This window comes from Perissodus microlepis, chromosome 15 (genome assembly GCF_051167445.1).
Source record: "Perissodus microlepis isolate ML-2025 ecotype Zambia chromosome 15, ASM5116744v1, whole genome shotgun sequence".
NCBI lineage: Eukaryota > Metazoa > Chordata > Actinopteri > Cichliformes > Cichlidae > Perissodus > Perissodus microlepis.
This window is the reverse complement of record NC_140475.1, coordinates 35,347,224-35,360,463: the sequence shown is the minus strand read 5'-3', so window position 1 is coordinate 35,360,463 and position 13,240 is coordinate 35,347,224. Positions and strand designations below refer to the sequence as shown.

General features: G+C 41.9%; 1 protein-coding gene across 2 annotated transcripts; it reads right to left on the bottom strand.

Annotated features, from left to right (window-relative positions):
• Positions 1-694: 694 nt before the first annotated feature.
• On the bottom strand, positions 695-8,592 carry LOC146372567 (profilin-2-like). Of its 2 annotated transcripts, none has more exons than XM_084953474.1 (3): positions 8,251-8,592; positions 5,061-5,253; positions 695-3,209 (listed from the first exon to the last, which is right to left on the bottom strand). In XM_084953474.1, exons 1-3 carry the CDS (start codon positions 8,377-8,379, stop codon positions 3,112-3,114), a joined length of 420 nt encoding a protein of 139 aa, XP_084809600.1. In that variant the 5' UTR covers positions 8,380-8,592; the 3' UTR covers positions 695-3,111. The 2 variants fall into 2 exon arrangements, with proteins under 2 accessions (XP_084809600.1, XP_084809601.1); XM_084953475.1 differs by having other exon boundaries at positions 695-2,777; positions 8,251-8,589.
• Positions 8,593-13,240: the final 4,648 nt, after the last annotated feature.

The window sequence follows — 13,240 nt, the reverse complement described above, 5'->3', positions numbered from 1 at the left end:
CCGCCCACAACCCCGGCAACACACCAAACAGGACCCAAGCCCCAGCCCAGAGACGGAGCACCCCCAGAACCCCACGCCTGTCCCGGACCCACCCAGGTCAGTAACCCACGTCCGTCAGCACAGACCCTCCCCTACCCCCGCTGCACGCAGCCACGAGGAAACCGTCACCTAAGAGCCAACAGAGCCCTTAATAGGCCGTGACCGCAATCCCGGGTTGAGCCCTCCAAGGAAGATGCTCCTGGGGAATCCCCCGACGCCCCCAAGCCTGTCCATACCCCCACACCAATCACAACAGCAACCTTCTAATCATCTCCATTAACAGGAACTGTGGACTTGTGGTAAGGAAATGTCACATTATGGTTTTTTCTGAGCACTTTATGGACCTTAAACATCCGAGAGTAAAGATGAGATGCGTTTTGATGGACCTTGAACGTCTGTTAAAGTAATCAAAAGCCACCTCAAGTTCTTGAACAGCTGTAATGAAAGCAGTAATGTCTCAAGTCTGGTGTGACATAAGGAAAAAAAATTAAACTTTTATGTTCTGGGACTACCCTTAACCTGTGTCTGGGAACTCAGGCACCTTAGATGAGGCCTAACCTGACGGTAACACCTGCAGTTAGCTCAGTCCAAACATTACCACAGATTCACTGAGAGTAAAGTGTTCAGATCAACAGAGAAGACAGTAAACTCACAATCTGGTTGGAATAAATTTATTTGATCTGTCTGTAAACAAGGTGATAAATCAATTTATGGCATTTCTTGGTTTTATGCATATGAAATCAAATGCATTAAAGAGACTGTATCCCAGATGTAAGAAGAAAAAAAAAAAAAAAAAAGTGGTGAGGAAAGAAAATGAATAGACCGGCAAACAGGACTTGAAACAATTTTTTTTTCCTTTTTTTTCTTTTTTTAATGAGTACACATATCCCACAAGGCCTAAACAGTGGAGCTGAAGCTAGAAAAAAAAAGAAAAAAAAAAAGTGCCAATGAAATGACCCCTTCATGGACAGTGGGTAACAATCCGTTTTACAACAGCAACAGATCTCTCTACGTTATGGCACAGGATACACAGGTTCTGCAGTTAAAGTTTCGACAAAACAGCCATGAGCGTCTTTGTTCCAACTAATCCCATCTCCCATTAAGAGTCATTTCTACTGTTATTTTTTTATTCCCCCCACTTGGACGTTGTTAGCAGTGCTGAGCGTGGACAGGCTGATTCCCCAGAGCTCAACTGACTAGAGAAAAGGCAATTTATTCCACAGTATTATAGTTGTCAACACAGCATGGGGCTGCTGAAATGCAGTTGTGTTTCTTCTAAGAGAAAAACAAAACAAAACCTAATGATCATTTTCTTCATAAACTCCCACCCTTACCTCCACTGATACTTTAGTATTACTGTCTGGTTAGTGTTTCCTTCATCAGAAAGAATAAAAAGCAGCCATCCTTCACATGATTTAGAGCGAGTGTACAAATACCCGACCTTCAACTATACTTGGTCCTATATAAAGAAAAAGAAATTCAAACTGGACACACTCCAGAAGGTTATATGCTGGGATGTCTACTGTCCAAAAAAAAAAAAAAAAAGGAAAAAGGCAGCCTTTAAAAAGAAAACAAAAAGAAATTAAAGAATATACATTACAGGAGCTGGCAAACAAAAGTATTAAGTGCCTGAGCCGTTGTTACTGTGGAATGTCCGTGGGTTTTCATTTTTTGTGTAATAGGGGAGGGCTGCTATGCCAGGAGGAGAGTCCCACACCACCACCACATTTGGAAGGACAGAGGTGATCACAAAAGTCCTCAGTTGGATCCCTTCTTACAATCTACTGTGGGCTCGAGATGATCTACAGGGGAGTGGAGAGGGGCTGATCTCGCCAAGATCAAATAGTGATGCCCCAGAGCATCCTCGCATTTTTTGTTTGGTTTTTGTTTAAAAAAAAAAAAAAAAAAAAACACAGACTAAGGGGTGATATCCGACAGGATGGGAGCCGGAGTGGCGAGTAGTGTTTGAAGACTGCCCAGTGAGGTTTAGTGTTTGCTTGATTTGAAAAGGAAGGGGAGGAAGTGAAAATTTGGCAAGAGGGACTTTCGAAGATTGGGGTGGATGGGTAGTGGTGGATCAGAGAGGGGAGCGACGGTGGTCCGAGATGCACGCAGTCTCCCCACCAAGACGTGGAGGGGTGGGTGGGGGCAACGACAGAGGAAGACGTGACGAGCTTTAGTGCTCCAAAGGCATCGGCTGCTCGGGGAGGGAGTGTGTGTGATTAAGTGATGGGCACTAATGTGGACGAAAAATAATAAAAGAATACGCTTCAAATTAAACACTAAAGCCTTAACTGAGTGTTCAGCGAGAATTTTTTTTTTTTGCTGGTCTTTAAGTACAAATTTGTCATGACATCCTGTTAGCAACATGCTCATCTTTGCTATGGATCAACTGAAGAGTGCTTAGAGGGGTATTAAAGAGTACACAGAGCAAGTGCTTTGAGGGGGGGGGGGGGAATGAGTGGGTTGGGGTAATGACAAAAAAAACAAAAAAACAAAAAAAACCCACACAGCAAAGACAGATAACAAATGGGGAGAAGAGAAGGCAGAAAAACAAAAACTACAAACTAGGACTGGAAGTAGTGTGAAATGCAACAGGGTGGTAAGGGTGAGCTGCTAGGTAGCTGGGTACAGGCTGCTTTAGTATCCGGACTTCCTCAGGTACTCAGACATCTGAAATGCTTTCTTGTTGAGCTGCCCTCCATGGACACCTTCCTTCCCCATGACAATAACCAATGCTGGAGTACACAAAGGAAAAGAAACAAAATAAAATGAACAGGCATGTTGATTGCAGGGCTGGAAAAAGAATAACACTCAATGCCATCTCGGCCAAATATGGGGACAGAGCTCGAACCCTGTGCCGTTTAGAAATGCTCCTGGGGTTGTTTAAACGGGACCGTTCGGGGACGCGGGGGAAAGAATGGGCTCAACATTAGATAGAACAGATTTTTTTTTTTTTGCTTTGTTTTTTCCCCAAAAAATTTTATGCTTTTTTTTTTTTAATTTTCCTTTGTTTTGTTTTTTTTATTTGTTTTTTTAACCCTACACTGCATAAGCTACATCAAAACTAAACTAAAACCCTGAATCCCTCAAGTATTTTGCCATCGAGTATGCCTTCTTATTCAATCCGCCTCCATGGACCCCTTCTTTGCCCATTACCAAGACCAAGACTGAAAGAAAAGAGACAGAGAAGGGACATTTAGAGAAGGTGCGGAGATCACACAATGAAAAGAAGAAGAGCACAGAGCTAAAGCGGCAAAGGCAGACGAGACGGCTACAAAAGGAAGACAATGGCACAGAAAGCAGAGCGGTGCCTTCAACTCTGAAGGCTGTGCAGAGCTCCAACATTCATTTTCTTATCGGTGCTGCTGGTGGCGACAGGTCACGTTACAGTTAGGAAGACAGTAAGTGCAACAGGAAAATAAACGTGAAGGATGCATGCAAAGCCTTGTCGTCAGATCTGTGATGCCCAAACAAGCAGAGACACAGAGCTGGAGTTAGCACAGAGTCCACTGCAATAGCAAACTGCCACAAAGACTCAATGTATTGTTTATTATTTTATAAACTATTAAGAGGACACTGCTCTCCCAGCATGCTGTGATTTAACAGGAGCTAAAAGCCAGATCAAGGCTTTACTACACTTTAAACTGCTAAACGTAGACCACAGAACTCTGAAACTAGTCCAAAGTCCCTTTACAGTGATGAACAAATTCAATGCAGAGAGGCTGAAGTTTATCTAGTCAGTGTTTTAGCCACTGATGGGAGTCAGTCTTTGTTTACCAGGTCAAATGGCTGCAAGAGTAGCTTCTATGTCCATTTTAGTTACATGAGTAAAATATCCAAATAATACCTGCTGTTTGGCCAAGAGGGTGGGGCACACAAAGCCTAGCATTTCATGGCTGTTTCTGCTCCTATCAGTCTGTTTAATGGGTCATTATGCGCCATGACAGCAGCAAAGAACAAGAAAGTGAAGTTAGGAACTATTAACCATCACTAATGCAGCAGCATGCTTGGCATACCTCTCCTCAATACATGTGTTTAAAAAAAAAAACAAAACACCCTCATGTGCCTCAAGTACTAGGACAGAGTGGAAGCGAGTGGGAAAAACAGGTGGTGAATTTGAAGGAAAGGGGGGGTGTTAAACCAGAAAGGAGGAAGATGCATGCATTCCAGAAAGGATTTCCCAGAAATCCTGATCCCAAAAGTGAGCCCAGAAACTGCTGATGCAGTCTCTGTTAGCTAGAGTACCTTGTGGCATGAACTGGGCAGGACAGGACATCGGGGCCCACACAGGCAACATGAAAACTGACAACTCTCAGGCAAGTCCTTAAAGACTCAACTTCAGCTTACTGAAATATTATCAAGGTTGTGACCCATGACAAGAAATACATTTTAAAAAGCCTTTAAATTTAACCTACTGATGGTCACATTTAAGGCTGAAGCTTAAGAATTTATCTAGTTTATAACCATTTCCACAAAGAAATGATACCCTTTAATTTCCGATTTTTGGCAGCTGTAAGAAGTTCTGAATAAACTGGAGGCAAAATGATTAAATTCACATATCAAAAAAGGTAAACATACAGACACTTTACTAAACCATAACTGATTATGATTTTCTCATTTGTAAGCTGCTTAGTCTTAAAGTGTTAAAGGTAAACCATACCAATTAAACTGCAATATAACTATAGCAGGGAAATAAACTCACTCTTGGATAATAGTCATAGCAATAATCTCTGAATATGAACTTCCTGAGCTCAAACAACCTGAATATGCATTTCTACGTGGAAGCAACTGCGGCCCGTTATCGACCGTCACTGAAAGTAATATCCAGACATTTTACACCCATCTGTCATATATTGAGGAAAGGTGCAGTCAACATCTACCCCACATGCTTGCACAAGACAATAATATTGTTTTAAAAGCAAAAATAAACAGATAAACTAAAATGGTAAAACTCAAAGCAGGTTACTGTGTAACTACTCAAGATTTATGCTGCTAACAGCAGTATACCTGATGCTTACCTTTGGCTGCTCTGCCTACAGAAACATTGTATGTGGGCTCTCCTCCTTGACTCTTTGTTCGGATGTCCATTGTCCAGTCGTTGTCAATTTGGAGGCTGTCTCTGATTACGGAGCACTTTTTATTGCCCAGGGTCAGCCCACTGGTGAAGAATCCCTCTCGGTCCTTTCCTACTAACACATCAATTTCTTCAGGCTAGGAGGAAGCACAGAGATCAGGAGGTCAGGTACATCCTTGTTAAGATCAATGCAGAATATTGCTTATGTGGAGACACTTGAGGGTTTCTCCACAAACACAATTTAAACACATGTATTGCTCCATAATGTGGGTGCTGTGAAGCCTCGAGATTGAGCAAGAGCTACACAAACAACTTAATTAGGTACACACACACACACACACTGTGAAAGCCTGAGCAGACACCAGTGTTTCAAATTATTTGGCTGATGGCTGCATTGTCCAGTGTTAATCTGTTGTCTTCGATCAAATTTTGGCAGTTTTAAAAATTGGTGCAAGATGACGCTGATCAAGAGCTGAAAGACGCTCGTTACAGGAAAGTTACTCATTTCCTGTGTTTCCCTGGCACAAGAAGATCAGCCAAACTTCTTTTACACATCAGCACCAGCCCAGATTTCACAACTGCTCCATCCTCAAGTTTAATTGCCCAGCCTCCTCTCAGCTCAGAATCTGCTGTCCCTCCACAACAAAAACATAATTGCTTAATATATAAATTGAGAAACATACTGAAATAATTTGGAATTTATTGTAGTAAAAAAGTTCTAATGATAAATGCACAAGTGTGCCCAACTCTAGTCTGTGAAAGCCTTGTGCTCAGAGCTTGCATTCATGTTTAATCTGCAGCTTTTAAATTACAAGAGGGTAGAATTAGTATTTATTGCCACTACTGCACAACATTCAACTATGACTGAATTTATGCACGTGATGTCCAGAGCTGGCTGGACTCTCGTGTAATGATTTCCCTTAGTCTATATATAGTTAATGGGGGTTTCAACATCTAACAGGAAGTATATCCTAAACTAATCTGTACATCTTAAGAGTTTGTTCTGCACCAGGACCCATTTAAGGCACCAACATAAAAAATGTATTTTACAGAAGACCTCCAGGCTAAATTTCCATTATCATGAAGTATTTGGTTTGACTGATTACTCTGCAAGAGGCCCAAAATATACCTATGGGATATTTTAATTAATATGGTTTACAATTCAGTCATTAAAAATGTATGAGGTCATAGTTTCCATCTTTGACAGATTGCCCTTTTCCCCCCTCGACTCCAGTCAACAAATTTCAAACCACACTGTATTATTGAGGTTTCTCTTTAAAAGAGATGCATATTAAAAGATTAAGTCTTGTTGAAAAGTGCCCCCCCCCCCTTTTTTTTATTTTTTATTTATTTAAAGTGTGTAATGGTTTTTATTAGTCATCTTAGCACAGAGGGCAGTGTTTAGACTGATACAGAGACCATCCAGCCCAGGGCAGATGAAAGCACATGGTCTGTTTCAAGAAGTCTCCTTTATGCTACCGGTGGAGAAGTCCTGAAATCTCGACCATACCACAATGACGAAAACGTTAAGCTTCTAATATTTCACTTTTGGGGACAACTTATTTGTTTTCTTTGAAACTCAGTACAGTAAAAAATATATACATTTTCTTGCTCAAACTACTTTATTTGGAGCGAACTGCAGAACAAAAGGCGTTGCCCCTTGAGTCCAGAAGTGCAGAGTCATGGCACACAGTCAGGAAGGGAAAACGGCAAACTCAAAGCACGTCGTAAGATAACGATAGCATGGCGGCTACCTACAAGCCCAGGCCTGGGTTGCTAATTTGGTCACTTCAACCGGGAATGAAAAGCCGCCATCCCCACATGAAAACGACTTCAGATCCCCTGAAAACCTTCTGTATTCATTAAAAGGGGATTCCTTTTACCAAATTTAAGCACCGGGCATGCTGGTTGACAGCCGGTAAAAGCAAGCTTCTTTTACACGCTAAAAAGTCCATTAAGGAAACTGCTGTATTTCAAAAGGAAAAACGCTGCCGTTCCTTAGCTCCGAGTGGGCACTCCCAGTTAACCTCAGATAACGAAACCACAGTCCCCGCCACATGAGCGGGGTTTTCATTTTATAATAGCCAGCTTGAACTGCTAAATCTTCGTTATATTCACGTTGGAACCGGGGGAGTCCCGAATAAAAACGTAGATGACTGGCAAAATAAATTTAACGGACAAAATGGAGGATGAAGGAAAACCCCGAATGTGTCTGTTAAACAAGTTAGCTTTACTTTCAGTCGACTGAGTTTTATTTGTTGTAAAATAGGAGCATCCGACGCATGCTGTCCATAACACGGGGTGGCATGCTAATGAGAAAAAAAAAAAAAACGAGATCCGAGCCCAGACGTCTCGGTTAGCTCCCATGGACAAAAATGAATAAGAAACTGGGAGCGTGTCCGCCATCTTGGAAAAATGATGGGCGGTAGCGGTGGAGAGATTCACAGAAGCCGAATAGGAAAATTGAAAAGGACCAACGGAACGCCAGCACGTAAGGAATGCGTGCGAGCGCCGCCAACCCTGCGCCGTTAGCGTTAGCTAGTAATGACTGAGGATGATGGTGGTGGGGAGGGAGATGACCGGCCCGATTTGAGCTAACCGTGTAGTTCGCTAATCACTGGTAACACTGACTTAGTCTGCATGGAAAAGCTTATGGTAGCCGAAACTACTAAGCAGTTTATAAACATGCGAATGACTAATTCAGGATACAATAGTTTTATAGGACTGCAGTTTAATTTTCTTGTATTACTGTAGCTTTTCCAATGCGGCTAGTTACTGTTAGCAGCCAAGTTAGCCGCTTTAGCTCGAGTTCGCGGCAACGATGATCTCTAGCTTGAGCTCTTCGGTGCTGCACAGTTATTTTAAAAGGGAAAATGGCTTAAGCGTTAAGACAGTAGACGTACAATAAAAGCGGGAAAGGAAAGGTGGCAATTGCAGGCGACAGGTTGAAAAGCAACGGCGCACACATGCCAGTGGATCCTATGTGTGACCACCGGATACCATGTGTACCCACACTGCTTCGCTTATCCCCCATTCAACAAGGCCTGGCATGCAGACAAACGTATAAGCGACATGCAAAAATGTGCATTATGCTCATACACAATTAGGAATACCGACGTACAGCACATACGTACCGTTATGTTGGCAAAGGTACCGCCGACAAAAGATGCCCAGACATATTTGGCGTCCGCATACCCAACAATGGCCGCGTCCTGGCAGCTGCCATCGGCCATCAGGTTGTCCACGTAGCTTTGCCAGGACATGTTTGTGAAATTAGTTTTAAGGTGAAAAAAGTAAGCTAAGTCACGATCGCCTCTTGAACGACGAAGAAACTGTGAGAAAGCTGTATTTATCGGTGGTTACACGGGCCTCCAGCAAGCAAAACCCCCCCGGCACCGTTACGTCCCGGCTTTCTTCTGGTCTAGGCAACGAAGAGGAGCCGCTGCAACCGGACAGGCGCTTGGGTGTAGTCCTGACTAAATCACTCCGCCCGAGTCGTTGTTCGTCTCTCCTCCCATTGTATAATATAGGAAGCGGCGGAGGAATATCATGCTTTATCGCGACAGCAATAAGGAAAACGGTATTTTTCTCAAGTGCATCAAAGATTTAGCCAATCTTCCAGATTTTTTAAGGCCTTAAACTTGATTAAAAAACAAGTTTACATTTGCAAAGGAGAATTTTAATGGTTTAAGGCTCATGTAAAGCTTAGACTACAGTAAGTTATTCCGTTATAAAGTTTAAAAAGGCATTTTGTTTTTACACAGTTTATTTTTTTCACTTTATATTGATCATTTAAGACACGCTGGCACCCATCTCTTTATTTAAACACTGAATTAGAGTTTTTTGTTAATATTAACAATTACATTAAAAGTTTTATAGTTCTAGATTTAACATTCCAGTGATGGCTACGCAGTCCAGTTAAGCATCTGAGAAAATTCTTCCTGGACTCTGTTAACTACAATGGTCATTTGAGTTACTGTGTCATATACAGAATGACACCTGCCAGAAGAAGCACTCTCAAAAGATCACAGGTGAAAACAGAGAGAGGTAACTGAAAATTATTTCATTGTTTAAGCTCTCAGGATCATGAGAGAAAACCTGTTGTACCTGTTGGGTAGAGCATGTGTCAAACCTATATCTTATAATCCCAAGAGAAAAATATGAATGTAATATAATGTGAGGCAGCCATCATTAGCACTGTGTCAAAGGGAAAAGCTTTTTTCCATATATGTGCCTAATGTTTACATGTTAAGCATGGTTTATGCTCGAGAATGCATTCCAGTGAATACGGAGCAATCATGTTTATTTACTTTTTTATGGGAGTTGCTCATAATTTTATTCTGTGTTACTTCTCTAGAAGTGCTCTTACAGTGTGGCAGTATGACAGTTGTCACAAAGTATGTAAATGTAGGATTTCTATGGTGGCAGGCCTAAACTGTCCTTTAACCTTTTTTCACAACTATTTCTTTGTTGCAATTTCACTGTTTATTTGGTGTTGCTTTGCAAGTTTAGCTCAAAGAAAAGAAAAGAAAAGCCTCACAGCATCTCACACAATAACTGCACCCACTGAAAACAAAGGGGAAAAAACCATAAATAAATAATAAACATAAAACAAGCTCGTTCTTTGGGAGGCAGTTGGAATAAAAGGTATAAACACAGCTGTGTTTTTTTAAGAGTTCAGAGTGCACATGTGTGCATCTGTCCAGCATGCTCTGATGACCACAAATATAGGGGTGATGAGGACGCTGAGCTTCTACAGGTGCAGCAGTTTGGTTAAGGACGCGCACCAGCCAGTCACACACCTACGGATGATGTCAGCCGTGCGTCAGATCTGTGACTACGAGGCTGCTGTGTTTTGTATTTCTATCTGTTTGTGTTTGCTCCATGGAAACCATTAATAATCAGGCCACTCTTGTGATCAGTGTGCTTAAATTAGAAGACTGCTCTGCTCCTCCTACTCTGGTGATATGTGTGTGATCTTCATTTAGGGAACCCTTCCCTGGGGTTTCTTCTTCTCTTCCAGCTCTACGCAAACTAGCTTAAACGTATGTGCTCAGGCACCTTGGGTGGCCACCTCTATTTGGCAGGTGTACAAAAACAAACAGAGGTCAGCCAGCGTGTTCAGTGACAAAGAGTGAAAGGAGAAAGTGGCATTTGCCGCCCAGATTAACGTGACTCTCAGTGAAATGATATGTGTTAGGAAGCTGGCGTGCCAAAAACTTCCCAGAGGGATTCAAGTGAAATGCACCAGGAACTTGGAACCATTGCAGGATTTGGATATCAAATTGAAAACACCTACTGGAGATAAATTGTTTAGTCTCAAACTAATGTGAAAAAAGATTAAACAACTGTAGGTAAAATGGCTTTTCTTTACGTTGTGGGCATTTTTTAAGTGTGCCATATACACAGCTTCCTCATTCTGAGTCTTTTCAGCACATGACAGTCTTATCTCTTTCTAGAAACATCTACTTAACCCTTGTTCTCTCTCTCTTCCTGCAGAAGAATGGGCGTGAAAAAAGTTATTAATTGACCAAGGTACAGGACTTGAGCGGGGCAGAATGACTTGTCAGTCAGGCCACACCCATATCCTCATCTCCCATTGGATGCCGACAGTTTCCATGGCCACCTCTGTTTTGCACTTCTGCTTGGGCAAAATAGTACCACTCACAACCACACCACTCAGCTTACATATGAGTCATGGAGATACAGAAAAGAGCTTACTTGTTTGCTTTAGAAAAGGTTTGCTTTTTTGGACAAGAGCATTGTCATCATAGCTTGATATCGCCGCCCACCTCAGCCACCCCACTCCTTTTCCTTTTTGCAGATGTATGCATTCCTTATTTTTCAAGCATGACAGAACTTAAAGTTCTCAAGGATCAGTGTTTGTAATGGTATGAAAGTTTTTTATATGCTCTGATGAAGTGAATAAAAGTAGGATAAAGTTGCTGAAGTTTGTTTTTTGTCTCACTTTCTCACTGAAATGAATAGACTGGATTGGAGAAAAAAAAGTTTTCAGTGTTTTCTTGTAGTGTAGCGCACGCCCTGATTTCAACAAATGTGCTGTGGTATCCTGTTAAACAGGCTGTGTCGAGGCATTTTGAAAAAAGCAGGACATGTTCAGAGTACAAGGAAGCAAACACTTTGGCAGCATTGATATGATTATATTTGCGCCAAATTGCACTGCACAGCCTTTTTGCATTTATTTATTTATTACCTGGACTTTGCACCACAAGGAAGTTCATCGTCAATAACCCCTGTCATGGACTGCAAATGCAGGTTGAGGAAGAAGCCTTTAAAGAAATACTTTTTTATATTTGTGGAGTATTTCTTGATAAACTAATGGGACAAGACAAAAAAAACCCTTTTTGGTTTAAAAAAAAACAAAACAGGTCAAACATGTTCACTCCTGCTTTATAAAAAAAAGGCAATTATGCTTTCAGACAATGTAGGGTTTTATCAGATGTTTTGCACACCTGTTCAACTGCCCCTTAATGCAAATATCTAATCGGCCAATCACAAGGCAGAACTCAGTGCATTTAGGCATGTAGACATGCAGCAGAAGACCACACCAGGTGCCATTCCTGTCAGTTAAGAACAGGAAACTGAGCTTACACTTCTCAAAGGCTCTCCTGAATTAGACACCAGATGATTGGAAAAACTTCACCTGGTCTGCTCCAACATTCGGATGGTAGGGTCAGAATTTGGCGTAAAGGACATAAAAACGTGGCTCTATCCTGCCTTTTATCAAGCGGCGTTGTGTCAGGGTGTTGAGATATGTTCTTGGCACACTGTGGGCCCTTAAGTACCAGCTGAGTATCTTTTCAACACCACAATCTACCTGAATATTCCTATCGTGTTCATCCCTTTATTAGTACAGTGCACTCATCTTCTGACGGATGAAGCACCATGTCACAAAGCTCAGATCATCTCAATGTGGTTTCTTGAACACAACAATGAGCTCACTGTACTCAAACAGCCTGAAGATATTGTAAAAGAAAAAAATGCTATTCTCTGTATTTTTATTGAAGAAAAATATCCATGAATTGCTCCACTGCATGTTTTCAAGGCAGCTCTATGGCACTGAAAGATAAATGATAACAAGGCTTTATAAGCAATGCTGAAGACAAAGTTAGAGAGGCAAGGCTAAAATAGTTTGGATATTTTTAGAGGAGGGATTGTAGATATATTGTACAAATGGTGTTGACTATGGAGATACCAGGCAGGAAGAAAAGTGTAAGGCCTGAGAGAAGATTCATGGATGTAATGAAGGAGAACATGCAGAGGGTTGGTGTGGCAGAGGAGGATACTAGGGATAGGGTGAGATGGAGGCAGTCGATCTGCTGTGTCGCCCTTTAAAGGGAGCAGCCAAAAGAAGAAGAAATATATGAACAGTGACCACCAGCATGTTTACGATGCAAAGAGCCGAGTTATTTTTAATGTAACATTATAAATACTAGAGCAGGAGGACATAGGGTTAGAAGTTACCAACCTTTAGTCCTGCACGGCAGAATCGGCAGGTAGCTCTGCTTTGTCTTGAGAAGCCTGAACTGCACTCATTTCAGGACCTTTTTTCGCCACAATTTAACAAAATTATTTATTCATGACCCCAGTTCAGTCTTTGTCTTGTGTAGCAGCAGGGGAAAAAAGGGACCTATTTTTGACTCATACATATGAAAGTAGTACAGTCCATCTGTTAGTCGAACCTCGGATGCAGGAGGAACAGCGTGGTTTTCATCCTGGTTGTGGAACACTGGACCAGCTCCTTATTCTCTTGAGGATACTTGAGGATGCATCAGAGTTTGCCCAACCAGTCTACATGTGTTTTGTGGACTTGGAGAAGGCATTCAAACGTGTCCCCCTGAGTATCCTATGGGAGGTGCTTCAAGTATGGAGTGTCTGGCCCGTTGATACAGGCCATTCAATCCTTATATAACTGTTGCAGGAGCTTGGTCTGCATAGCCGGCAATAAGTTGGACTTGTTTCCAGTGGGTGATGGACTCCGCCAGGGTTGCTGTTTGTTACAAATTCTGTTCATAATTTTTATGGACAGAATTTCTAGGTATAGCCAAGTGGCAGAAGGCTTCCACTTGGGTGGTCTTAGAATCGCAGATGATGTGGTTCTGT